Source organism: Ambystoma mexicanum, chromosome 4p, assembly GCF_040938575.1.
Source record: "Ambystoma mexicanum isolate Mex_15411 chromosome 4p, UKY_AmexF1_1, whole genome shotgun sequence".
In the NCBI taxonomy this organism is placed as follows: domain Eukaryota; kingdom Metazoa; phylum Chordata; class Amphibia; order Caudata; family Ambystomatidae; genus Ambystoma; species Ambystoma mexicanum.
The window spans coordinates 199,358,230-199,384,729 of NC_090927.1; the positions used below are offsets into that span (position 1 = coordinate 199,358,230).

Below are 26,500 nucleotides of genomic sequence, written 5' to 3' on the forward strand. Positions count from 1 at the left end.
GAAGATATTGATTACCGGTGTGTCCATCGCTCTCTGGTGTTTGGTGTTGGTAAAGGGGGAAGATATGTTATGTCTAGCTTTACCTGCACCTGTTGTATATGGATGGAATGCTGTGAGTCACTGATGTGGAATGCAGAGTGACAGAATGTTGTGTTACAAGTGGGTTCCATGTCAGTTGAGAGGATATGATCACTGAGAGAGGATGCCGGTGGATGTTTCTTGTCCCTTATACTTACCTTACTTGATGTACCAGGAACAGAGTAAAGAAGTTGTCTATACATCTTAAGATGTCGGTCATTATTGGCCAGGGTCCCAACTTAACATATACTTTTGTATTTAGCATGATTTTTGTAAGATTGTCCAGATTGAACACCCCATTAGGCGTTTTCTCCCATTATCCTGGTGTTCCAAACCCAGGTACCACTGTACTTCACTGCCCACTAATCTAGGTGCCAGTCTATTTAGTGTCTGCTGCTGTATCCCAGAAAGGTGTCTCTCCCACCACCCAGCTGTCTCCAAATCCAGGTGCCACTGCAGTCAACCATTCATTGTCACACCCCCACCCCAAAATCCAGATTCTGAAGTGCCTTACTTCCTGTATTACCCTTTGTTAGGCACGCCCCTTCGCCCTTTGCTTTGGCAAAGGCACTCCACAACAAACTTTCACCCTCACAGTTGTCCTCCCCTCCCCCTATCATCTTCCTCATCCCCCATGCCCCCCCCCAATCTAGGATTCGTCCCGCTGCTCAGACTTTCACTCCAGATAGACCACGAATAACAAGACCATGACGTCCAAATTGGGCAAAGAAAAGGAACGCTGCAGTCAAACTACATCAAAGTATACGGTACGTATACCTTGCACCACATTTGTGGACACAGGCCACAAGCAAGGCCATCCATCCATGCACCATAGAATGCAGCTATGGCTATGCAATTTGGGTCTAGCCGCGCACATAGCCGTCCACACTGAAACCCCTGATAACGTCAACACCTGCCACTAGCATAAAGAGACTACCAACGAAAATAACATTTGGTATAGCTGGGCACACAACTCTTCAGCAATAGCACTCTATCCTAAACCACCAACAGCACCCACGTGCCTGACCTCTGGGCTGCTTACTTGAGTCTAGCCAGCCGCTTAAGTCCTAAGCCGACAAAAATACACACAAGCATCTCTTAATCTAAACTCTTAGAACCTTCTACCCCTTGACTGTGGTCACTGAGGATTTTCCAACCACAAAGCGCATTGAGGCCATACAAAAGGGGAAAGAGCGCTATATAAATAACAAATACAATACAATACATCTGTTTCTGTGTGCTTTTAACTGCTGCAGCCTAGTAGAGGAAGTGTGTGCGCGCTTGCTACTTAATTCCGCAGACATCCTTGCTGGATGAACAGATCCATATGTTTCTAAGACAAAACTCTGCGATGTAAGAAATTAGAAATAACCGTGAATTGGAGAAGATTGAATCGGGCAGGTCAAGAATCTGACTGAAGTCCCAGAGGAGACACGTAAACTACAATGTGACCTTGGGGGCTGATGAAGGATATCCATACATGGATAAATATCTTGCTATTGAGTCGGTTATGTGTCTCCTATTTGATTTCTCAAATAGTGCAGTGTTTGGCCATAGACGACTTGCCACTGCTATACAAACTAGGCAACAAAAGACACAAAAAGAGGTCTGGGTCCCCTCTACTGAGAACTAGCACAACCAAATAACCTGTTCTTTGGGAAGGTGCCCAGTCGGGAGGGGCTGCAACCACATTTTAGCTCACTGTACCTTTCACAGAGGAGAAATATCGATTTTCATATCAGTCTTTGTCCCGCCCACTTGAGCAATCTAGCACCAAAATGCTAGGCAATGCTCCTCTGAACAAGAGTACCAACATCAACCCCAGGCGCGTGTTTCAGCCTAGTCAGGCCGCATTAGTGTGGTGAAGCTGTGACTCTCTTAAGCCCAGTGAGCAAGGGGATCACTTCTGGATAACCCTGAGTAACTTAGGGTGAAACTCCAGGTTCCTAAACATACAAAAAGATTCGGAAGCTCTCTACCGAGAACGAACACGGCCAAATAACCTGTTCTTAGGGAAGGTGCCCACTCGGCAGGATCTGCAACTGCATTTTAGCTCACTGTACCGTTCACAGAGGAGAAATATCCCTAGTTCTTACATATACAAGAGGAGGCCTGTGAGCCCATCTGGGGTTGTCTGGAGTTACTGATGGTACTCTTGTTCAGCGTAGATTTGCCCAGCATTTCGATGCTGGACTGCCCTTGTGGTTGGTACAAAGACTGGTAGGGTGTAGTGAGCTAAAACGTGGTTGGAGACCCTCCTGAGTGGAAGAAATTCCATACAGCAGGGTATTTGACCCATGTTGGTTCTCAGTAGAGGGGCTCCCACACTCCTTTGTAACTAGGCAACAAAAGACAGAACAGACGAAAACAAATATTTAATTAAATACAAAAATTAAAGCTAAAGGTGGATTTCGTCCAATTGGACTGGCTAGCCAGTCCAACAGAAGAAAGGGGATCCAACCAGCAGACCAACCACAACAGAAACCCCGCAAAATCAGCCAAGACCACAAGATGCTGTCTCGCTGCTAATCCCTCATCCAACAAGGAATGTCAGGCCAGTGTCTCTCAGGTCGAGGCAGATGTCAAAATGGAAAGTGGCAAAATATGACACTTTCACCGGTTGGCAAGGTGATGGACTCTATTGCAATAGCCACTGTTGTAAGGAAAAACCTAGTTCAACTGGGATATTCAGCTTAACCCAGAGACTGAGGCACCAAGAGGGAGGGCAGAGAAGAAACTCTGAGAACAAGATGCCAACCCAGCAAGAAAAACGGGTCCATTGCCGGGTCAAAGTGAGGAAGGATCCTCCCAAGTCATCAAATGTATCAGCAGTATTCCATGGGTTTTTATTGCACGTTTTTCACCGATATACCACACACTTTCTCCCCATTTGTATTTTTGCCATGAAATCCAGGGCGAGACCCCCTGCCTCCCCTCGCTCGCCATCCTATGTTGCCTCATAAATCTCCCCACTGCATTTTGCAGAAAGAAGTTGGTTAAAAAAAAGTTCCATTAAAAATTTCCGGGTGACTTTGCTTTACTGAAAAGGCTGATTACTGTCAGCAGTCTCACGTGCAGTCTGGCAGCCCTGAAGAACAGCCAAGAGATAGATCTGGCCACTGCAGCGAGAATATGTTGAACAATTGGGTGCCACATTTCCGGCATCACTGTGAGGAGCAAAGGCACCATAACCATGAACACTAGAACTCGCTGTGAGCTTTCCAGTGAAGGGGCTAATACTGAAGTACTCTGTGTTGTCTTGGGAGTCTAAAGTTGACCATGCGATCTTACAGTGATACTACAGATCCCATCAGACCAGGGAGACAACTAATTAGTCCTGAGACGGGTATAATGCAGCACCAAGCTCTCACTACCTGGTTCCTTGCATGCTTGTGTGTCATGGTAGTGACGCCCGAGGAGAATGAGTCTGCTTCAAGAAGCTGAAAACAATACGTAGCGGCTCCACTCATCAGCATTTGTCCCTTTTCTCGATATGAAGAAATTATATTGGTCAGGTCAATTTTCTTCTTGATATATTGTTATTGGGATTTGTACCATGCTCCGTGGGCCTTTGCATGGTCTCCATGTACTCTGGCAGATCGGAAAGCGGGGTGGTCTGTTATGTTTGGCATTGGTCCATATCTCCCAACTTCTATTTATTTATTTATTTACTTTTTGCACCCCTTCTCTCGTATGTTATCTCAGAAGCTCATCTGTGAATATGCATGCCATATTGCCCACAGTGTTATGCGGGGGAAAGATTATATTTTTTGGGAATAAGATCAGTGAAATTGGATTCAGCCTTTTCGTGAAGTTACTTATATAGAACACATTCTCCAGCATGGGGTCTGGCATGGATTCACATGCTCATGAATATTCCCTGTCGTCAGACCGGGAATCCTCGGTATAGAAAAAAATCAGTATCAGTTTTGTTTCTGATCTGTCTTTCTTAGTAGTAACAATCACTGGTCTCTGGGTCATACTGCCCCCAGCCAATGACTGCCCTCTCCCTAAGCCCCGCCCCTGGCAGCCATCCTCAGATTTTTACCGCACGTTCAAGTGTTGGGAGTCCTCGTGCTGTAGCTCTCGAGCTTTTGCTGCGTTTTCACGCTTTTTCAGGAGATTTTTCTCATTTTTCGGTTAAATAGAGCCTCAGGCTCCACCGTTTCTACATCCGATCAACGGGGATCCGTTTCAGAGTTTTCTACGCCCCTCAAGGGTGAAGTTTTCATCGAGTTACGCTTTTGGAGGATTCCAGAAGTTCCGAGGCCTACCTCCATGGCCCAGGAGAAAGGAAGCTTGACGCCCGGGAAGCTGTTCAGGACCTGCCCTGGATGCAAGCTTCAGAATGTTTTCTAGGAGGACGAGCATTCGTTATGCCTCTACTGTCTCCATGTGAACAAGACGCACACGGAGAAGGACTGTGCGTTTTGTGGGAACATGTCGGAGCGGACCATGAAGGATCGCCACCTCCGTCTCGCCAACTGGCTGGAAGGGAAGAGCCCGTCAGGCGAGAAGAAGAGAAAGAAGTCCCAGCGGTCTTCTAAGTCCTGTGAGGGCGCCCTGGCGACGGGGGCCCAACAAATGGCTAAGCTCCGCGAGTCAGCGGGCACTGGGAGCGCCGAACGGTCGGGCTCCTTGGCTGCCAGGCAGGACGCATCCTCCCCTGCGCCATCAACCACGAGCCAACGTTCTGGCTCGGGTAAGAGGAAGTCCGAGAACCCGGCAAAGCTTCTGGAGAGGCCCCGGTCGATCTCGAAGATTCCGGCAGAAGGTAACGATGGCTTTAATTCACCCTGCTAAGACCTCGATTGAGGATTTGCCGCGGCCCTGGCTCAGCCTGTGGAGGCTACACCAGTGGAGGCGCCCTCAGGACCCAGAGCCTCCCTGCCACCGCGGAGGGAGTCGTCTTTCAGGCCCAAGTCCTCGTTGGAAAAGGTGGGGGAGGGGCTGGTGGCCATCGTGGATAGGGACACGACCTCTGAAGAAGAGCTCATCGAAGTCGTGGAAGAGGCCCAGCCCATCGGGAGGGATCCCGACGAGGGCGACGACGAGAGCGACGGTGTCTCCGACAAGGCTCCTGAAGAGCCCTCGCGCCCGTCATTTCCGGCACCGCAGGACACTTCGGCGGCCGTTTTGTCAGCGATTCAGTCCTTCTGCTCGGAGATAAGGACAAGGTTGCCCCTTCCCCCGACGGAGGCACCTGAGCCAGACCCGACGGGGGAACTGGAGCCAGGACCTTCGGAAAGCCCACCGCATAAGAGGAGGAGGACGCATCCTATGCCACCTCTCCCACCTCTGCGGCCTGCTCTGCCTTCCCCCCGGTCTACTACCCATGGGGATGATACAGGCACAGACACGGACACGGCTACAACAGGTACAGATGACGATGGAGGCGACGACGGGACGTGTCCCCCGTCGCCCCCTGCTCGGGCGTCCCCACCCGACGAGATTGGATCCTTTAATGCCATGATTTCTAGGGCATCCGAGCTTTTCCAGCTCTGCCCAGAAGAGAAGAAGAAAGAAGGGTTCCTTTACTAACGGCGCGAGGCTAAAAGGAAGATGGTCCTCGCCGTACCGCTTCTTGATGACATCTGGGATGAGGGTCTCGCCCTCCTCAAGAACCCTGCCACGGCGCCAGCAAAGAGGGACCGGTACGAGAAGAAGTACCGGGTCCCCGACGCTGCCCCCTTGTGCATAACCTACCCCGGATTCGGTCGTCTCGGCGGCGGCAAAGAAGAAAGCTGGGGGGGCATCGGCCTCGACATCCCCGCCGGACGGCGAGGGCAGGAAGTTGGACACGATGGGACGACGGATCATCTCCTCCGCAGCGACGACTATTAAGGCAGGCAACGCCCTGGCTATCGTAGCCCGCTACGACAGGGAGTTGTGGTTCAAAATCGCCCCTCTGTTAGACTTCCTTCCGGACGCCAAAAGGGCTGAGGCCCTTGAAATCCTACAGGAGGGTGAGATTGCTTCGGACCACGCCATTACGGTGGCAACGGACATTGCCGACACTGGTTTCCGTCAGTTGGGCAACAGCGTTTGCTTGAGACGACAAGGATGGCTCAAGGCCACGGATTTCCGCCAGGATGTACAATCCAGGGTTTTAGACATGCCCTTCGACGGGAACAACCTGTTTGGGAAGGCGGTTGATGAGTCCCTTCAGGCCATCAATACAGACGCAGAGACTTCCCGGGCACTGGCAGTGCTCCAACGACGACGGCCGTTCTTTCGGAGCTCTGGAGGCAGACAAGGTGCCTCCAAGGTATCCGGCAGTGGCTCTTCCACGTACCGCCAAGCGGCAAGATCTTCGTCACAGGAAGCCTACAGGGGACGCGGCAAGTCAGGTGGTGCCCGTCGTCGTCGGCAGGGAGGTCAAGTAGGCAAGGCGGCCTCCAAACAAGATTGAACCGACCGTGGGGTCGGGCCCCCGCTGGAGCATCCCGGTGGCCGGCTGGCGAGGTTCGTCAGCGTGTGGGAGTCCATCTCCGACTGTTGGGTGCTGGACGCCCTGGCCCAAGGGCACGCCCTCGAGTTTCAGAAGAAGTGCCCTCGCGGTCCACCCGTGGCCAGGAAGGAAAATCATGTCCCTCAACTACTGTTGGAAATAAGGGCGATGCCCAAGAAGGGTGCCATCGAGGGCGATGCTCAAGAAGGGTGCCATCGAGCTCGTCCCAAAGAGGCTTCGGGGCTCCGGAGTTTACTCAAGGTACTTCCTCGTAAAAAAGAAGACAGGAGGATGGCGCCCCATCCTGGACCTACGACGACTGAACAAGTACATCAAGGCGCAGAAGTTCTGTATGGTCACCCTCCAGCACGTGCTGGGACAGCTGGAGGAGGGCGGTTTACTGTCGTCGTTGGACTTGGAGGATGTGTACTTCCACATCCCCATTCTAAAAAGACAGAGTTCCTCAGGTTCGTGGTCCAAGGGCGGCACTACCAGTTCAAGGCCCTCCCGTTCGGATTGAAGTCGGCACCCAGGGTGTTCACCAAGTGCCTCGCACCGGTGGCGGCGCGGCTGTGCTTACAGGGGATCCACGTCGACCCCTACCTGGACGACTGGCTCATCCGGGCAAGGACGAGGGAGCTCGCCGTGGAGCACACTGCAAAGACCGTCCAGCTGCTCACGGACCTGGGATTCTCCATCAACTTTCCAAAATCCCACCTGGTTCCGTCGCAAGTCACCCTTTTTCTGGGAGCCAAGCTTGACACAGTGGCGCGGCTGGCCTCGCCGTCGGAGGAAAGGACCAGGACCATTCTGGGCAAGGTACAGCGTCTGCTGGCCACATACATGGCCAGGGAAAGATCTGTCAAGTCCCTCCTAGGGATGATGTCCTCCTGCATTTATCTGGTGCGCCTTTGCAGGCTTCGGATGCGCCCCTTACAAGAGTTCCTCGACGCCCGCTGGGTCCAGTCGACGGGCAGCTTCGAGGACAGGATCCCGCTCAACGAGTCGTTCCGTCAGGCGATCCGGTGGTGGGGTACCCGCTCCCATCTGTCGGCAGGCAGAGACTTTCAGATCCCAGCTCACCAGGTGACGACGGACGCCTCCCTGGAAGGTTGAGGAGCGCACTCCGGAGATCTTCACACGAGAGGCCTTTGGCTCCCGGAGGAGAAGTCACTCCACATCAACATTTTGGAGCTCCGCGCAGTGTTCTGGGCCCTCGGGTCCTTTCTTCCGTCCCTCAAGGGCAAGGTGGTGAGGATCTTCACCGACAACACCACCACGATGTTCTACATCCGGAAGCAGGGCAGGACCAGGTCCCCGGCTCTATCCAAGGAAGCCCAGGATCTGTGGAATTGGGCCGTCGCCCAACGGATGTTTCTGGTGCCTCTTCATCTGGCAGGAATAAAAAACACGATCGCCGACTCACTCAACAGGGAGCTGCGCTCGTGCCACGAGTGGGAACTAAGCTAGGATCAAGTGGATCGACTCTTCCGACGATGGGGCGAACCCCAAATCGATCTCTTCGCGACGGCAACGAATTCCAAGTGCCGGAGGTTCGCCAGCAGGTTCCCCCAGCCGAGGAGCATGGGCGATGCTTTCTTGTTCCCCTGGGACGGCCTATTTCTTTATGCATTCCCTCCGCTGCCGTTGTTGCTCCGGCTCATCAACCAGCTCAAGAGGTCCCGGTGCAGGATGATCCTCGTCGCACCGGCGTGGCCGAGACAGATCTGGTTCCCCGACCTTCTGGATTTGTCAATGTCCACACCAGTCAAGCTGCCGACGGACGCAGACCTTCTCTCCAGAGAAGGAGGCGCCATTCTTCACCACAACCCGGAGTCGCTGAACTTGCAGGCCTGGCTCCTGCAGCACTAGAGTTTGGAGGGTACAACATCCCGGCTGACTGCAGAGAGGTTCTTGCAAAGGCCAGGGCGTCCTCAAGTGCTACAGACATAAATGGAAGAGGTTCTCTGTGTGGTGCCGTGCACAGAAGATTAACCCTCTGCGGATTACGGCCCCTCGAGTACTGCCGTACCTACTGTCGCTGGCCAAAGCTGGACTGGCTCACGCCTCCATCAAAATACATCTGGCTGCAATCTCCCGATATACCAGGACACGGGACGGGCGTCCTTGTGGTCTCATCGCCTGGTGAAAGAATTCACGAAGAGACTATTCCGATCATTCCCGCCGGTGAAGGCTCCTGCCCCGGCGTGGGAGCTTAATGTGGTGCTGACCAGGCTCATGGGGGTGGGGGGAGCCCATTCGAGCATATGCATTCGGCGCCTCTGAAGTTTCTGTCATGGAAGACAGCTTTCCTCGTGGCCATCACCTCCGCACGACGAGTGGGAGAGATCCAGGCCCCATCTTGCAAGCCTCCATACTTGACTTTTCATGACACGAGGGTGGTGCTGAGGACGCACTCCTCCTTTATGCCCAAGGTGCCGTCGGACTTCCACCTCAACGAGCCCTTGGTGTTGCCAGTTTTCTTCCTGTCGCCTTCGTCGCCGGCCGAGAGGACTTTGCACTCGCTGGATGTAGCTAGAGCGCTGAAGTTCTATATGGACCGCACAAAGTGTTTTCGGAAGACGTCACAGCTGTTTGTGAACTTTGGGACTGTGAATCAAGGGAAGGCTCTCTCGAAGACTTCCATTTCCAGATGGCTCTCCGACGGCATCATGCACTGTCACCGGTTGGCAAACTGACCGCTGCCCGGCCGTCCAAGAGCCCATTCGACCAGAGCGATCGCTGCTACCACGGCGTTCCTGTCTGGTGTGCCCCTGCTAGACATCTGCAGGGCTGCGACGTGGAGGTCGACGCACACCTTCACAAGATTCTACTGCATCGATCGGGACTCCAGGGAGGAGTCCAGAGTCGGCCAAGCAGTGCTGCGCAACCTGTTTGCCTAAGGTGAGCCTGGTGAGGAGGTAAGAGATGCTTAATGTTGAGTTGTTGTATTGCTTAATGTTGAGCCTGTTGCCACCTCCCGTGGTTGTGCATGTTTGTACTGCTATGTATTCTCTTATTCATGAGCATGTGAATCCATGCCAGACCCCATGCTGGAGAAGGAACAAGTTACTTACCTGTAACTGTTGTTCTCCAGCATGGGTCTGGCATGGATTCACATGCGAACCCTCCCGCCTACCCCTCTGCGGCTCTTCACTTGGTCATACTGCCACTTCACGTGCTACCAAATCTGAGGATGGCTGCCAGGGGTGGGGCTTGGGGAGAGGGCAGTCATTGGCTGGGGACAGTATGACCCAGAGACCAGTGATTGGTTACTACTAAGAAAGACGGATCAGAAACAAAACTGATACTGATTGTTTTCTATACCGAGGATTCCCGGCCTGACGACGGGGAATATTCGTGAGCATGTGTATCCATGCCAGACCCATGCTGGAGAACAACAGTTACAGGTAAGTAACTTGTTCCTTTTGTCATTTTTATATCCTCATACTTTAGAAAATCAGACTACATTTCATCTGAAGAAGGGTCACTTGAAACCCGAAACACATAGAACAACATTTTGGGGTCTGATTATGTTTACTATCTGTTACCTGTGTGAAACATATGGAATTTGAGTTCTGAGACACAACTACTTAGTTATTGGTTAGCAATGTGACTTTTATATAAAATGTATGTCATTTCTGATTTATAAATGGTCATATTTTCATATCTCATGCCTAAAGTACCCACTGAACTATATGCAACTTTACTGTCTGATCTAATAAATGCACTGTATAAATATCGTGGAGGCTATTTGGCTGTATAGTAAGTGTCACCTTGAATTACAAACGTAACTGCAATAACGGTCGGAGCCTACAATGATTCCTTATGGGAATTCAGGACGAACCTAATCGCCCGTAGCACTTAAGCGGTTCATTCCTATGGATAAGCTTCAAGCAAATAGCCTTTCCGTTTGAGGAGCTTGCATGTTGTCTGTCTTCAGTAGCTCAGGTCAAACCACAATACCCTGATGACTTTTCCCCAGTGTTCGTTAAGAACATTTCCACGTCTGTCCGAAAATCATAGGGCTTCATGTATTTGACACTACTCCGCTGGATAGCTCATGGTACTGCCTGACTTCTGTGAGAGTTTGATTACTTCATAACCTCTAAATGGAAGCTTAGCCACTCTAGTGCTCTTTCCTTCCACCTGGGGTGACAAAATGACTGCATGGCTCTGGCACTCCACTCTTCTAGTCCTGTGATTTTATATCCCTGACTAATGCAATGTGGCAGTTGCCCTTTTTAGGTTTCAAATCTTTTTATTGGAATTTGTTTTAAAGAAGGGAAATTCACTTAGTTGGGAGCAGAAACCTCTGAGTGATAGGTCCATACCCTCATAACCCTAACATTAAAAACATGGATCAATTTTATTGACATGGGAGTTACAGCAAATCTGCCTCCCAACATCCTCACTTAGGCTTGTAATTTTACTCCATAACCTAAACAAAGTACACAGTGACTTGCAGAAACTGCTCAAACATAACAAAAAACCTAAGCAATCCAAATGTCCAATTTGTATTACCTGCACTGCTCTACAGACAAAGGGAGGTAGGTGGGGTTTGGCGAGGGGAATGGAGAGAGAAGGAGCAAAGGTTTGGAGTAGGTCAGCTCTCATGTACCGGTTATACTTTTGATGAACATTTTATACCTGAGGAAGGGCAGGGACTCGTCATAGAGTTCAAGCTGTAGATTGTGCTATTTTGCATGAGCTCTGACAAAAGCTTTCCCACCCTACAACATTCCTATGACTATTGCAAAAGTCGTTTGACATATAATGCAGCTTAATCTTTCATTTTGTTATTAGAAAAACGACTTTTGTTATAACCATTTGTGTGCTTTGTCCTCCAATAATCCTTTCACCCCAAACCTGCCAAAGAGTAGGCTGATGCCATCGCACACGATAAAAAAGAAAAGAAAACTGTTCTAAATGGCTGAATACGATGGGGAGAGGAAGCACTATTTAACGAAACAAGAAGAGAATCCTTTAATCATTTGCTGTCCTGCGATGAGGCATGCGATCAGTGATGGTTGTGGTGGAGCCACTCTTTGGTGTTGTATAATGCCTTGTCGAAAGCTTTGTTTATGGTGACCTCCTTTATGTGTTCAGCGTTTACTTAAAAAAACAGGTGAAACTGGATCCGAGTATCTTTATTAGATACAACTGTAAAATGTTGGTGATCTGCTCTGACTAGATTGTATAAATCCTACTTAATCACTTTAGGATTATGGGGATATATTGAGGATGCCACATTTGTGAGCCTGGTGTGTCTAAGCAACCTGTGGAGTAAAAGACTGAACATGTGCCCATTGTATTGGTTGCAACAGGGCTTATAAAGAATAACTTCCAAGCAAACATAGTCATACTGTCTGTTCAGGTGGCCGTATTTCAACCTCAAAAACAGACGTCCTGGATGTCCATCGTGATGTGGATTAAAAAAAGGTATCAAACCTGGAGAAACAGCACCAAGAACACTGATTGCTAGCTAGTCATCAATTAAATACCCGAAAGCTCTGACCTATCTTTCAGCCTGCAAGCTGAGAGATATCAAAGTCAAATTAACAGCTTCTTAAAAGACAGCACAAGGCACAATAAAACATACGAATACAATAATATAATTGAGATTTACAGCATTTCGCCCTCGCCAAGATTGGATTATCATTAGCCAATGGCTAGTGGCGAGTGTGCTTTTGGAGTCTCTTGTACAGTTTCACGAGGATCTCACAAATCTTGCCCCATTTCATTTCTTGATCTGGAAATTGTGTGTGCACTGTCATACAGAGGCGAAGACCAATCTTCTAAAATGTACAGCCAAGATGGCTGAGAAAATTCAACAAATGGAAGACGAGTACTACATGCGCTTGTGCCAAATCTTGCCTGTTCTCGGTCTTCACTTGAAGCCGCCCCACGTGGTGAAGTGCTTCAAAATGTGGCCTTCGCTTCACCTTACACACTGTAAGCAGTGCTCTTTGGGGGAAGATGGTAGGACTTTAAGGTGCAAGTAGCTACATTCAGAGGAGATTATGAAGACCTCTTTCTTGATTGTGTTGGAGTACCTAATAGATTTTCCACTAGACAAATGGAAAGCGTTATGAGACCATAGTCTCTGCACTTTTAAATTGATGCAGACATGGAGCCAGTTGAATTTGCACTCTTTTAATGGAAACGAAGGCGGAAACTCATTTGGCATTAATATAGTATTACTTTTTAGCATTTGAAAAATTGAGCTCCCGTCCTATTTTGTAAGCAGCAAAAATATTTATCTTGGGGCTTTTTCTCTTTTACTGTAGACTGCGCTGCAATAGACCCACGTGGGATGGGACGGGACCCCTCTACATCTGGAACAACAATTTGCTGTCCTTTCTTACAGTGAAAATGCCAACTATTGCAATCTTGACATTTCAGTTACCTTCAGGCGGCAACCATGGTAAATGTGTTTTTACTGGCATGTTGGCTTCTTGCTCTCTGCCTGTATTACATCACGCTAGTATACTAGTATAGTATAAATACTCGTAAGCAGTTCTACTGTCACCTATCTGTCTCTTGGCGCCTGGATGCCCAAGGGCTTTGGCGCGGTACAAGTATAGTAACATAACATAATGCTGCCGTCCTATATCACTGCTGTCTTATCCCTTAACAATCCGGAGGAGAATTGTTCATGCTGGCATCTTCCTTCTTGATTTTCGGTCTTTTCTATCCATTGTAATCTGGACTTTATGTAATGCATGCCAGGGAGTCAACTTTTCTTGATCAAGTTTATCAAATATTGTCTTGACTATTGATATGTGTGGGTCTGTCTGCCGATATTGACATTGTAACATTGTAGGTTATCTTATTCCTCTCCCTGCTCCCATGATATTTCTGCACCATTCTGACTCGGTTCGGCACATCTCTGTAGGACCGCTGTTAAACCATTTTTATGAAATTATGTTGATCCTTTCTGTCCGGTCTCGACTAGGCTCTCCCACAATACTTTGCCTATCCTGTTTTAAATCTTTATAATAGATTTCACTTGATTTGGTTATTTTCTCTTGAATTTGAATCTCGTGTCTATGCCAACACGAGCTCCCTCCCTCTCTGCTGTTCATTCACAAATACGTACCATTTTTGTGTCAAAATCCCATCTAAAACCTAAGGCCTCCAAACTTGTGATTTAGCTTGTGATCAGTTGCATCTCTTAACCATCCTCCTCCTTTTCTACCTCTTCTCCTCATTTCACCTTTGATTCATCTTTAGCTTTCCATTCCATCCACAGATGGTCTGTCACCCAGACATCCGGCTCCCCATTATATTGTATTGGGAAAGTCTGATCACTCCTTACATGTTCATCTACATAACCCCTCCTTTGAACTTTGGCTCTTTCTTGTCCTTCGTTGGTTAGTTATATTTACCTTACAATCGATTGTTCATTGAGTCGGTTACTTGCAATGTGATATTCCTTTATTCTTGCACTTCTCCATAGCTCTGTTTTCAGCTACACTTACCGGCATCATCTTGAAAAGCTTTTGGCTTCTTCTTCCCTTTTAATCACTACACATATTTACTTACTGCCCCCTCCCCAGCCGTCTGATACACCTTTCAATTACTAATAGCTACCAGAGGCCCCAAGACTGGAAAATGCAGATCAAAACAAACCAGGCTGTTCTGGGGTATGTGAATTCCGAATTGAGCCCTCTGATGTACGAATCCTGCTTAATCTGCTGCTAACAAGCTTTGCATTTAGTTCTAAGATGTGTTGAGGTTTGCTGATGGCCTGTGTGTGACCAGCTATTGGGAGAGTTGTGGAATGTGCATGGTGTTTGTGTGCAGTAGAGGAGGGGTACTAGTTTGTGTTCACCCGTCGTGCGAGTGGCTAGCTGGTGTGTCTAGAGAACGTTAAAAATTCGAATGGTGTGCAAGTAAGTGGCGCAGATGCAAAGAATCAAGAAGCCACAGATGGCAAACCATAGCAAGAAATTATAAAAATAGCAAAGCATTGAAAGTCCTACCAAGGTACAACCTGGCCTCCTTCCCACAATCCTAACAGTGGCCTATGCTGACTGTTCACATTCCAATTCCTCACTTTGCCACTGTCGAGTGTCTAGCTCTTGCTCACTCACTCGTTCACTCTCTTTCGCTCTTTCTCTCTCCTCCCTCGCGTGTCCCCTTTCACCCCCCCTCTCTCTCTTTCTTTCTCCCCCGTTTTTTCCACCTCTTTTTACTCCTGTTTTTCTTTCTTTTCACTTTTCTCTACCCCATTTAAAAAAGATTGTAAATTGTGGCAGATGAAGTAGTGGGGTGTTGACGGGGAATTCCACTCATTATACCAAGAGAAGTGCAAAGGCTTCTGGGTGTCATGGACGATTTGGTTTAGAGAACGAGCTGCATACAATATAAAATCACGGATGCTTATTTCACCTTACTTGGTATGTTAGTTGGGAAGCTGGGGACTCGGCCCTCACTCTAACATGCTCAGGTGCTGTGCCCAGTCGGGCCTGCTGGAACTTAAACCCATCAAGGCAACAACCGTCGGGAAAACAGCTTTTGTCTGATGTTCATCAGGTGATCATGGTAGGGGCAAGGATTCTTGGTTATTTGCACCAGAATTCTACTAAGATGCAGTGCATATGCTGGCTGTGCTATGTTGGCGAATGTGGAAGCTGGCTGAAAAAGCGGTGTGAGCAGGCACTGACCAAGAGATATGATGCCCCTCATGCTGCCTCAGAATGGTGGAGGCCTGGTCACATGGAGGAGCATGCATACTGCGACCGAGAAGTTCAATGTGTAAAGGCTATGAAAGGGAAATGCAACGAGCTAGTGCTGTCCAGGACTCGGCAGGAAAGTAACATCTGTGATGGAATCTGGGCAGGTGGAGCGAGCTTTGCAGTGCTGCTTAGTCTATTGCATTAGAGGACAGATGGGGAGAAATGGCATATGTGGATGGACACACAGCTTGTATAGTTTGGTTATTTGCCCACTCATTGACTTCCCACCCAGTTCCTGGCCCTCCCATCCCAAATCACCTCCTCATGGGAACTCTTTGAGCTCGCTTTAGTCCAGCCTTACCATCAAACTTTGCACTCGAAGTGCCTGCCCGTGTTTTTTCAAAGGAGTCTTCTGAGAGTTAATGACTTAATGGGAGCTGTGAACCCGCTTCTGGTGTAATATAAAAATGTCTTAATCAGATCTGCCTTCTGCCACTTTATTCATAAGCACTGTGTCCTTCATGAAGTCCTGTTTATAACCAGCATTACCAAAGCCAACAGTTTTGGCTTGTGTATAAGTATTGGGCATTTGCCAGATGCTTCTATTAGATGCCCAGGTACTTGCACCATTTTTCACTTGCTACCATCAATGGCCATTTAATACCACTAGGCCAGCTCCTGGCAAGTGCCTTTTCCATTTCTACACAAAACCCAAACTGTTGGCATTCCCAATGCTTGTTTTTTTCTTATTCATTTGAAGCACCTTTGGCATGTAATCCTTTTTTCACTTTTCGGCGAGGAGCTAACTAATCGTTCCTCTGGAATTATTTGTGCCATAGTATAGGATTAAATATAACTGATCGTTTCTAATCCTTTAGTTATGCATTGCTGAAAGGGGGCGTTATGGCTGCCATTGGATCCCCGACGAGACTCGAGGGAACGTGAAAAGTGGCATTTATTGAACATGACTTGGCTTGCGTCAACTATTGACTCTTGAGTATTTTGGTGTGTTTGACCATTTTTTGACAGTCATAAACGAACAGTTTAGTGATGGAATCTACTACTTACACAAGTAAAAATGTGCTACAGTGAACGTGTTATTTTCCCAACCAACTTTTTTTACCATAATATTTAAAAACCCATTACGGTCCTATCCTCCCACTAGGTTTTTGCATTCATGTGGTCTTTTAATGCAAATTACGATAAACTTTCTTTAATATACAAGACTTAAACGTGTCCCACTCTTCATTTGTCTTGTGGAGTGGGTCTACCCCAGAAAGAGATCCCCCTCCCCCCCCCCCCGGTTGTTTCCATCTGTAGGTCTATTGACTTGCATGGCCGATTGCACAAAAACAATTATATTGTGGTATGTGATATGTGGCCTTCAGAACCCTACCAAGTACAAGGACGAATAAATCAAGCAATTGGATGGGATAGCCCACTACCCCATCTGTCGGGCCACCCAGGGGTTGTTCTCCAAATAAAGTGCTTGAATACATTACCTCTTCATTGCGAATGACTTTTGCAGTTTCTCGGAGTCCATCCACTCCTTCTGTGTACTAATTTCGGGTCTCAAAATGTGCACTCACCACTAACCGTTTACAGGGTATAATTGGATCCTGGTAAGACATTTTGGGCAGTGTGTATGTGGAGTATTGAGGTGGCGAGTGACTTTTCATGCCTGGCTAGTTGCTTGCAACTTGAAAGTGTTCCCCTACTTCTTGGTGTCCTCTGCACTCCTTTCCGCCTGGTACATCTGCAGTGTCACTGATAAAGGCACTGCTTTCTCTCCTGCATGAAGCTTTTTTTACAACCACTCTTCTAACACTCCTTCATGTGCAGTTAACCTACCCTTATTGAGTAATAAAAATAGACCCCATACATCTCTTTTCCTTGATGGAAGCACATGAAATATGTCCTTGCTGTCCAGGAGACAATAATAATGACAAGTTATAGAATGTTCACCACAAAATGAATTGCCTCTTGACGCCTTAATAATATTGTCTGCTAGACCACCGAATGGAGCATTATTGCACGATAAATGGGCCACCACCAGTTGGAGAAGTCATTTCCCAAGCAACTGAGACCACCCCTGATGTCTATAAGGCTAATGGCACATAGCAGTATAGGTTTTGGAGTTGTGGTGGTGAAGTAAACAAACATGGGTTTAATAGCGAGTGAACTAAATTTAAAAAAAAACATGTTAGCAAATTGTTTGTGATATTTAAATAGCAAAGTAGGAAAATATGGCATGTCCTGCTTAATGGTTTGCCGCCTTTGGGGTCTCCTGGGGGAGTAACATAACGTGTGAGAAAGATGTGTGAGGGTTTGCTTAATTGCTTTACTTACCTATCTCCGTCTGAAGCCAGATGTTTGGAATGCGTAGTCTGTATCGGAAGTTGACTGCATTCCGTGATTTCTGATCGTTTAAGAGTAGGTCAATAATGATTTCCGTGTGCTAACGCATGTTAATTAACTGCTTATGGATACCTACAAAAATATGGCCCACCATCTGTTGGTGCCCCAAAACACTACCCATGTGCAAATGAGCTTGGTCATATGTGGGTTGGTTTCTACCTATCCAATGAAGAGTATAGATAGTACCTTGGAAAAGAGGGGTAGCACTGACGTTTGAATGTGGTTGAAAATATCGGTCCTGATGTTTATAGGTAAAGCAACTCCCAGATGTTTTTTTATAGAAAATAATGAATATTGTAGAATCTATGGTACTTGCTAGGATGGAAGGATGTGTAGACCTGTCGCATGGCTGATGCAGCCCATTAACCTTCCTTTCATGCTATTTCCTCTTCCACTGATATCAAGGTGACCACCTTCTTCCATTTCAGCGAAGTGGTATATATCCAGCTGTGTACAGTCCACTGGCACCGCACTTGTTCATAGCGAACAGTGGTAATAAGTGGTTCACATAACACCTCCCATCCTCCCCCGTCCCCTGCATGATTTTGTTTGAATCTTACCTAATCCATTTCCATCACCACCTTTTAGATTTAGTGGTACAAATATTATTTGGAAACGAGGAGTAGTATAATTGGATAATCTCAGCGCTCACAAATGGAGTAACTACAACAGAAGGGACTCTACTCCAGTCGCCCACCCAGAACCTCATAAAGCCATGGGCCCCGCAACCCTCAGTGAAAAGCCCAAGATCACGGTGTAGATCCTAAACGCCTTAATCTGACAAACCAACCATGCCTGTAAGGAGGAAACCTATTTCAGATGTGTCCACCCATGGTGGGCAAAAGTCATTGTCTTTAAGAAGAAACATTAGTTGCATTAATGGCTAAGCCGGAAGCCAGTGCTAGAGAAAAGGTAGGACTGAATGCAGATATCCCAGGAGGAATACCAGCAGATTGTGGAGGGATCACCAGCATCCTTGCAACACTCTGAGGCCCCCAAGGAAGGTGGTCAGGCTGGTTCGGAGTCTGCATCTGTGCGTCTTGGTGTTTTATTCTATGATCCAAACTGACACCGATGTGGAGGTGGGATAGCCACAGGCATCCGAACCATTAAGGCTAATGCCAAGTTGGGAGGCTGCAGGCTAGGGGAGAGGAACAACAAAAATACACATTTCTTTTGAATGATTTTGCATTTTAAGGTAAGCCGTTTTATTGTTGCTAAATGCAGCTTGAAAGATGCTAAGAGCGTTTCCTGAATAGTTTTCAAGTTCTTTGGAATGTGCAACCGAAAATCTAAACCTACGCAAGTTAGACTGTGCAGCTGTTAAGCGATTACATGGCCGCTTGCCAGTTGTTCCGTAGGCGTAATCTGAAAATTGGTATGAATTATCACTTCAATCCGAATTGCACTTCCAACGGTTTAAAAGTAACCTGCTCAGATCGGCTCCCGGGCCGGCCCTCGGTATTATTCCTATAGTGCCTGCTCCATGCCCCTGAAAGTCACCTGTATATAATGGTCCATTGTGCTCATTACCTCGTACAGACGATGCACGAGGCTGGGTTAGTATGTCTAAGCTCTCATTTGAGCGCGCTTTGCTACACTTTTCTTGGCATTGTGCATTTGATTTACCTGCCTCTGGGCACTTGTCAAATTAAGTTTCGTTCTTGAAAATACTGCCAAAGGCTTTTCCAAAACAGAAGACACTTTATTTCTAATGGCAGGGTTCGAAATTGAGGGGCTATTTAGCTCCTACCCGTAGCCGAGGAGAGCCTCATTAGCTTGAAAACAGCTACCAGGAGCTAGTTTTGGCTCCCCAGGCCAATTTCGAACCCTGCAATGGTCTACAAAATTCTATCTGTGCCATGTGCCTATATTGAGACCCATCTATCTTGCGTCTTCTCTAACCGGCCAAGCCCAAGTACCTATTTTATATGTTTGACATCATGTGGCTTCCTTTGCCACACGATTGACACTGCTTGGCGCTTTCCATCCTAGATCAGGACCTTGACATCTTGGCTTTGCATTTTTCCTGCTATTCCTGCTATTGTTTTTGCTCTCCTTGATTCTTGGGATAAATCTATCCACAGGATTGATTTCAATGGCTGATTCTCATTTTTGTGCACTTTAAAAACCTTTTCTGACATCATATATATCCAATCTAGAATTTGAGATATTGTGCTCACCTTGTAATATATTTTGTTTTTGATGGGTTTAGCATGTGATAGATCTCTCGTGCAAGAGTTTTCTGGGCTGCTTGGGGGCTCCATAAAGAATCCACTGTCTCATGAACACGACTTCCAACTGAATGATTTTGGGTTTCCCATCCGCAGAATAATCCAGTAAATCTATCACGGAACATCCTGGCTTTCCCCTGCTTTTAAGTGCTTTTAATAGTAGGCGTTATTTTTACCCAATTTAATGACACTCAATGTGTGTCCACCTTGTCAAAGAAATCCTGCTTTTGATTTTTTTCTTCACATTCATGTATTCTTGGACTATTATCTGTTCCCTTTTCCAATCTCTACAGTGAATATATATATAATGTTGTTGCAGGACTAAAAGTCTTGCACCGCCTTACTACATTCGGTATATATTTCCTTATGCTTCTTAGTCTTCCTACTTGGAATAAAATGGTCTTTTGTTTACAATATGCATTTGATCACTGAGTGAAATATATAAATAAGGAGTTAGTTGAATGGATGTATACCTTGACGCTTTCACCATGTCTGTACAATACCCTATTCCTTGATTCCTTCGTATGTTTCTGTTTCATGAGCATGAAATTGCTCTTTCTAACGTTTGCATTGGTTCTTCCTGACAAACCATATCCATCTTTGGAATCGAGTGCTTCAGTTTTCTGTTTCTTTTATTGTGATGGGGATGAGTTTGATTTCCATAAGTGTGAGTAAGATTGGCTTCAGAAGAACAGGCGGGGCTGATGGAGATATTTCCATGGCATAGTCGGTATCGAATCAGGGTCATGATCCTCAAGTTAAATTTCCCCGTCAGCACCGTTTCCACACCTTGCCGCTTTCTACCTGTTTTCACCACTATTCACCCTCACCATGTTCCCCAGAGTACACCGGAGCAGTACTGCTCTTTCGGTACATTTGCTTCCCCTTGTCAGCCCTGTTTCCTTTTTATTTTTTAATTAGGACGTTCTGTGTGCCAGTCTGCCATCCTAAACTCAGGGCACATTTATTCTGCACACCCAGATTAGGGTTAGCTCTATCCAACAGTGATTCCCTGCATTGCTGAATTTATGGGGGTGTCCCCTCACAGGAGAGACACCTGTAAGCCCTTTCCTTTTAGCTGCCAACAATAAAGCTTATGTTGTGATCTACACTCTTTTGCTCCAGTGGATGTGGAAAATCTCCCAGCCATTACAATCATTGGTGATCTAATTGAATCGTATGGGTGAAGGGATCTCCTTTGAGGAGAGGCAGTTTACCAGCTGGGGAGGCGATGTAGGAGATGCTGTGTTCCCCTAGATGTGCATGTGCAGGTAAGTAAGGGCCATTGCAGTAGTTGCATGAGGAGGGCTGCATAAAAGACTGCTTTGAATTGAAGTCTGTTTACTATGTCTATGCTCAATACAAATGTGTGCATATTCTAGCATTTTTCAACTGTCATGGATATTTGCTAGGTACATGGGACTTTGTAATAGGCCCTCCGCCTGCCGTGCTGCCAGTCGTTTATCCTAATCTTTCTATCCTATCCTAAAAACATTTGATAACTTCTGTTTTACCTCCCACCTTTTGAAACTCTGAAACTTGTAAGGCACTCTGAGACCCTCTGGGTAGAGCCAGTGATAATTCCAATGAAATAAAATTACTTAACTTTTTTGAGATGGTGATGTCACCATTTCAGAAAATGCGGTTATTTGTCAAAGTAATTAAATAAAGGCAATATACCTAGTAACACACATGAATACTGAAAATCCTAACTCACACTGCAGTCTGTGTCACTGCCCTGCAGCTGCACAGTGGAGGATCGTTTCTCTCTGTGTATTACAAGATTGTTTACCTTGTAAGCACGAGTGGATTTTCTCCATGCCTTTGTGCATAATGTCATTTACAACCCACTGCTGAGTGGGCATGAACGCAGGACGTTCTGTTTTTCACCACTGACCACACCAATGAGACTCGCCCTGATGAAGGAAATGATTTCCGAAATGCATTGGCTTTTTTAGTCTAATACATGTGGATTGTGGCAACTGCTTCCGCACTAAGGATTATTAGTGATAGCTTTTTGTTTGAACTACTATGGATAAATCATTTTTGATATGAATCAGAAAGACTCCTCTTCCTTTCTCTAAGAAGTATGGTATATTATGGATACTTGAACATATTGTCGTGAATCAGATATAAATACGTGCCCATCTTGGGCCCCATATGAGAGCGGTTGTGTGACCCAGTATTATTACTTGGTCTCCAGCGTGTGTTGCAATTATAAGTCCGGGTGTCTCCAGACTTGTCACAGCCAGCTCCTTTTCAATTGGATGTATATTCTCTTTTGAAATATTTGATTTTTACTTGAATATTCTGAACATTTTTGAATAGATGGTGGTGCCCACTCTCTTCTCTGTTTAATCCTAACTCATAGACCTAGTAGAAATAGTTCTGTTTATTATGTTTAGATTATTCGGCAAATGCTGGCCTGTTGGGGCAAAGCAATCACGGATGCATCCATATGAGGACAAATACATGTTGAGCCAACACCATCACTGGTGTCTCCTTACAAGGGCAAATGTGGTAATATTTGGGGCAAAACCATCACTGGTGTGTCCTTAAAGGGGCAAATGCTGGCATTTTGGGGCAAAGCTTTCATTTGTGCCCTTACAGGGGAACATTCTGGCAATGTTTGGGCAAAGCCATCATAGGGGTGTCCTTACTGCAGCAAATGCTAGCAATATTTTGGCAAATTCCTCATGAGTATGTTCTTACACTAGCAATACAGGGATTTCTTTCTTGTATACTGTATAGCTACAAAACATTCAAACTAATAGCCAAGCATCTATTTGTTTTTCTGCATGCACTCTATGGGTTTATTCCTCTGTGGAATTACTCATTTCTATTTGCCTTCATATTTTCTTGCTTACCTACCCTCCAATGGAAGACATTGCACCCGATCAATTCCCAATAATGTGGTCTGCAAAATCGCATCAGTGAAAACATGACCTGCTCCCATCAGTGTTAAATTATGAGACTAATCAATGTGCACTTGTGTCCTCTTGATCTCCACCCCCTTGCTTTCGTCTGGTTGCCACATCTCGACATTGGTTAAGCAATAGAAAATATGCGTGTCCCTTCCCCTAAAATAAATCGTGTCTTTTCTTCTGAAAATAATCCCGTTGATTGTTTGCATTAATTCCTTCAGTAAACAGTTTGTTGTTTGGTTAGTGCCTGCCCAGGTGGAAGTGTGAAAGTGTGCGCAAGAGATCAAAGCACAGCCACGCAAACCATGTAGAGATGTCTCTGCAAACATTCCAAGGGCCCATCACACTCCCACAAGTGGGCGGGGAGGAACTAGCACGTGCTCCCTCATGTATTGGTAACGAAATACTTGGCGGTGGGTATCTATGGTTTCCCTCCAGTTCTGTGATATTTTTTTTTTCCTTCTCCCACTGGTGTACAACAAATGTCATTTGTAATCTCCTTTTAATAGTCCTGCTTAAATGGTTTAGCAATGAATGCTGGCGCTGAAGTCCCTTAACCATATTAATCCAACCGACTGTGCCTATGTGCTTTTCGTTTTCTTGACCAGTTTGTGTTCTGTCCTTCCAGCCTTTCCATCCCATGGTGAACCTCGAATGCTCCAAGGACTTCCGCCCCTTCCTGTGTGCCTTGTACGCGCCTGTCTGCATGGAGTACGGTCGGGTCACGCTCCCGTGCCGCCGGCTGTGCCAGCGCGCCTACAGCGAGTGCTACAAACTGATGGAGATGTTTGGGGTCTTGTGGCCAGAGGAGATGGAATGTGGCAGGTGAGCAGTTTGTTTTCACGTGTATTTTAGGATCTTCCCTGTACTGATTTGCTTATGTTCAGGGTCACTCCTTTTTTTGGATGGTTTTTCCCACAGCATAAACAAAGGTGTTCAATTGTTTACTTTGTTTTTTACTTTCATGATGCACAAGCCCACTTGAAACTAAATCATTTGGCCCAGACATGATCTCATTCTCCTGAATAACATGGTTTTCAAATTTGCATGGTTGAACATTTGTTTGTTAAAGGAGTGCCAGTGAGGATTGTGTCCGTTTATTTAGCTTTCCTTTGCCTTAAAATATATGTTAAAATAATGTATTTTAAAATGAATATGAAGTTTGATATACGTTCTAAGCAATGTTTCTTTAAGTCGGAGCTAGCCCTTACGTGGGTTTTGCCTAAACAGATTTATTTGTTTTTTTTATAATGCACCTATACACAATGTGTTTCAAGGCGCAACAGGACGGAGGGTGGACAGGGAACAAAAAACGGTCCTACTAGGCCTTGTGACTATCACATCGGGTAAGTGTAGTAACAGAAGTGCAGGTTCTGGGGGACAAGGGGGGGGAATGTTCCAGAGGGTTTTGCAAGCGCCAGAGGAGTTCAGGTGGACAGAGCCCATGGAGTAGAGTGCAGCGGCAGAAGATCCACATGCTTAGTGCGAGGAACAAGGCTGGAAAGGCTCAGGTGCAAGCCTAACCAGGCTAGTGCAGGGGGAGGGGGGGGGGGGAGTCCAAGGAGGCAATGTGCAGGGGTAGACTGGTTGGGGAGGGCCTGGTGCCCTATAAGAATCTGAGGGAACCAAGCAGCCAGTCAAGATGCGGGGGGCGGGGGGTGGGGGCGGGGGTTCATTAGCAGGGGAGAGGGAGAGTGAAGGAGGAAATGAAAAGGAGGGTCTTGAGATGCTTCTGTAACTTAAGGAGCTCCGGCTCAAGGGGCAGGGAGGCCATTCCAGAGGGAGGTACCTGCGGAGGAGAGAGCTCTTACCCCCCCCCACTCTCTGCTCGAAGCATCTGATCTGCAGAGAGTTGGAGCTAGATGATCGAAGGGTTCTAGCAGGGAGGTATTTAGGCAGAGAGAGTTGGATGTAGCAGGTCCCAGGCCCCAGAAAGCCTTGTGGATGATGCAGAGTTTTGAACTTGATTCTCGCAGCAACCGGGAGCCAGTGAAGAGATTTTAGGGCTGGAGAGATGCAGTGCCTGTACTTGAGGACGAGGATAAGTCTTGCATTTCTATTCTGGATTAGTTGAGGGGGCGAAGGGAGGAGTTTGGTAGGTTGAGGAAGAGGCTGTTGCAGTAGTCCAGCCTGGAGAGGACCAGAGCTCTGGAGACATTGAGTTTCTGGGGGAAGGTGAGGAAAGGTAGAATGCCTCTGAGGAGTTGCAGCTGGTAGTGGGCCTTCTTGGTAAGGTCTGTGATGTGAGGAGAGGAGAGTTGAAGATGACACCAATGTTTCTTTGCCTCAGGAGAGCGAGGGGAAGAGGGGGGGGGCATGGAGGGCAGCCATAGTGTAGGAGGGAAGGTGGGAGCTGGAGTCCCAATGAGAAGGATCTCAGTCTTACTAGCATTAAGGCAGAGCTCGTTAGCAGTACACCATGCCTGAATAGCAGACAGTCAGGAATGAAGGGGGAGAGGGAGGAGGAGGAGGAGGAGGAGTAGGAGGAGGAGAAAGAGAAAGAGGAGGAGGATTGCATGTTGTCAGCATAACACTAAGTTAGGAGAGTAGGCAGATATCAAATGGGCTAGGTGGACAAGGTTGTAAAGACTGGAGGGGGGGGGGTGTCTGTACTTCTGCTCTCTATATGGTAGAGGAGAGGCACAGAGGACCCCAGCCAAGATTCTCTATTCGGTAGCTATGGTCGAGCAATCGAGGCCTAGCTTCTCAGGAGGTGATGCAGGCTGGTTCTTAAGTACAATGTAGTCCCCAAGCCCCCACAAAGGAATGTCCACTTACTGTATTAGTTAAAATAGTCTTTATATAATTAATATTCAAGGTTATGTACACTATCACAATAACTCACTTTGTGGTCAAAAAATCAACAATGGTAAATATATACAGTTCTAAAGTGGTACCACAAATATTATAATATCCCATTAAAGTTCATCAACTATACTGTCAAAATGTCACACAGATCAATAAAGAGGAAACCAGAAGTAGAGAGAGGAAGGAAAGCAAGATGGTTGAACAATTGGCAGAATACTGGCCTCTACCACCTAGGCACAATTCTGAGTGGAGATCTCCCCCCGTCCCCCCACCTGGGCAACCTGTAAAGCAAAGATGTATCACAAGCCCAGTCCATGTATTCTTCTATGAGTCTTATTTCCCTCTACAATAGTTCTACAGCCCCAATGTACCTGGAATTGTAGCGTTTGTCGACGGCCCTTCTTGAGTGCCCTCCCTTTAAGGCAGGAGTCACGGGTCATCGAACGCTGACGGAGAACAGGGTGAACTACGGCGTGAAGTGGCAGCTTCTTTCCTAGCGGTGCTCGTCGACGGCAGAGCGTTGGCGTCCTGCAAGGAGGTGGCGTGCGGGGCACCTCGGTGACGATAATTCTGGACCGCAAAGAGATGATGAAGAACTGTGGCCCAGCAAGGGCGTCGAGTCGTCGGCGTCTCTGTGGTCTTTAGGTGGCGGGAAACCCACCGGCGGATGCTCCTCGGCGCGTCGACGGTCAGGCCTTCTCCAGCGGGATAAAGCGGGCGGCAATGCAGACGAGAGCGTCTTTTGATCAAATGAAGTTCTTGGGCAAACGGGAGCACAGCGGTCGTCGACAGTGGCGGACAGCAGTCCAGGCGCTTCTCTTTGGGATTCCACGGCAGTCCCCGTCTCCGGTCAGCAGCCTGTCGTAGGTCTGCCTACCTGGGAGCTTTGGCAAAGATCAGCTG

General features: G+C 47.2%; 1 protein-coding gene across 1 annotated transcript in view; it reads left to right on the forward strand.

The window, feature by feature from the left end:
* FZD3 (frizzled class receptor 3) overlaps positions 1-26,500 on the forward strand; it is a 330,881-nt gene that overhangs the window by 127,516 nt on the left and 176,865 nt on the right. Inside the window, exon 3 of the mRNA XM_069605695.1 lies at positions 23,418-23,614. Within this exon, the coding sequence (XP_069461796.1) occupies positions 23,418-23,614 (197 nt within the window). The remainder of the gene's footprint in view (positions 1-23,417; positions 23,615-26,500) is intronic.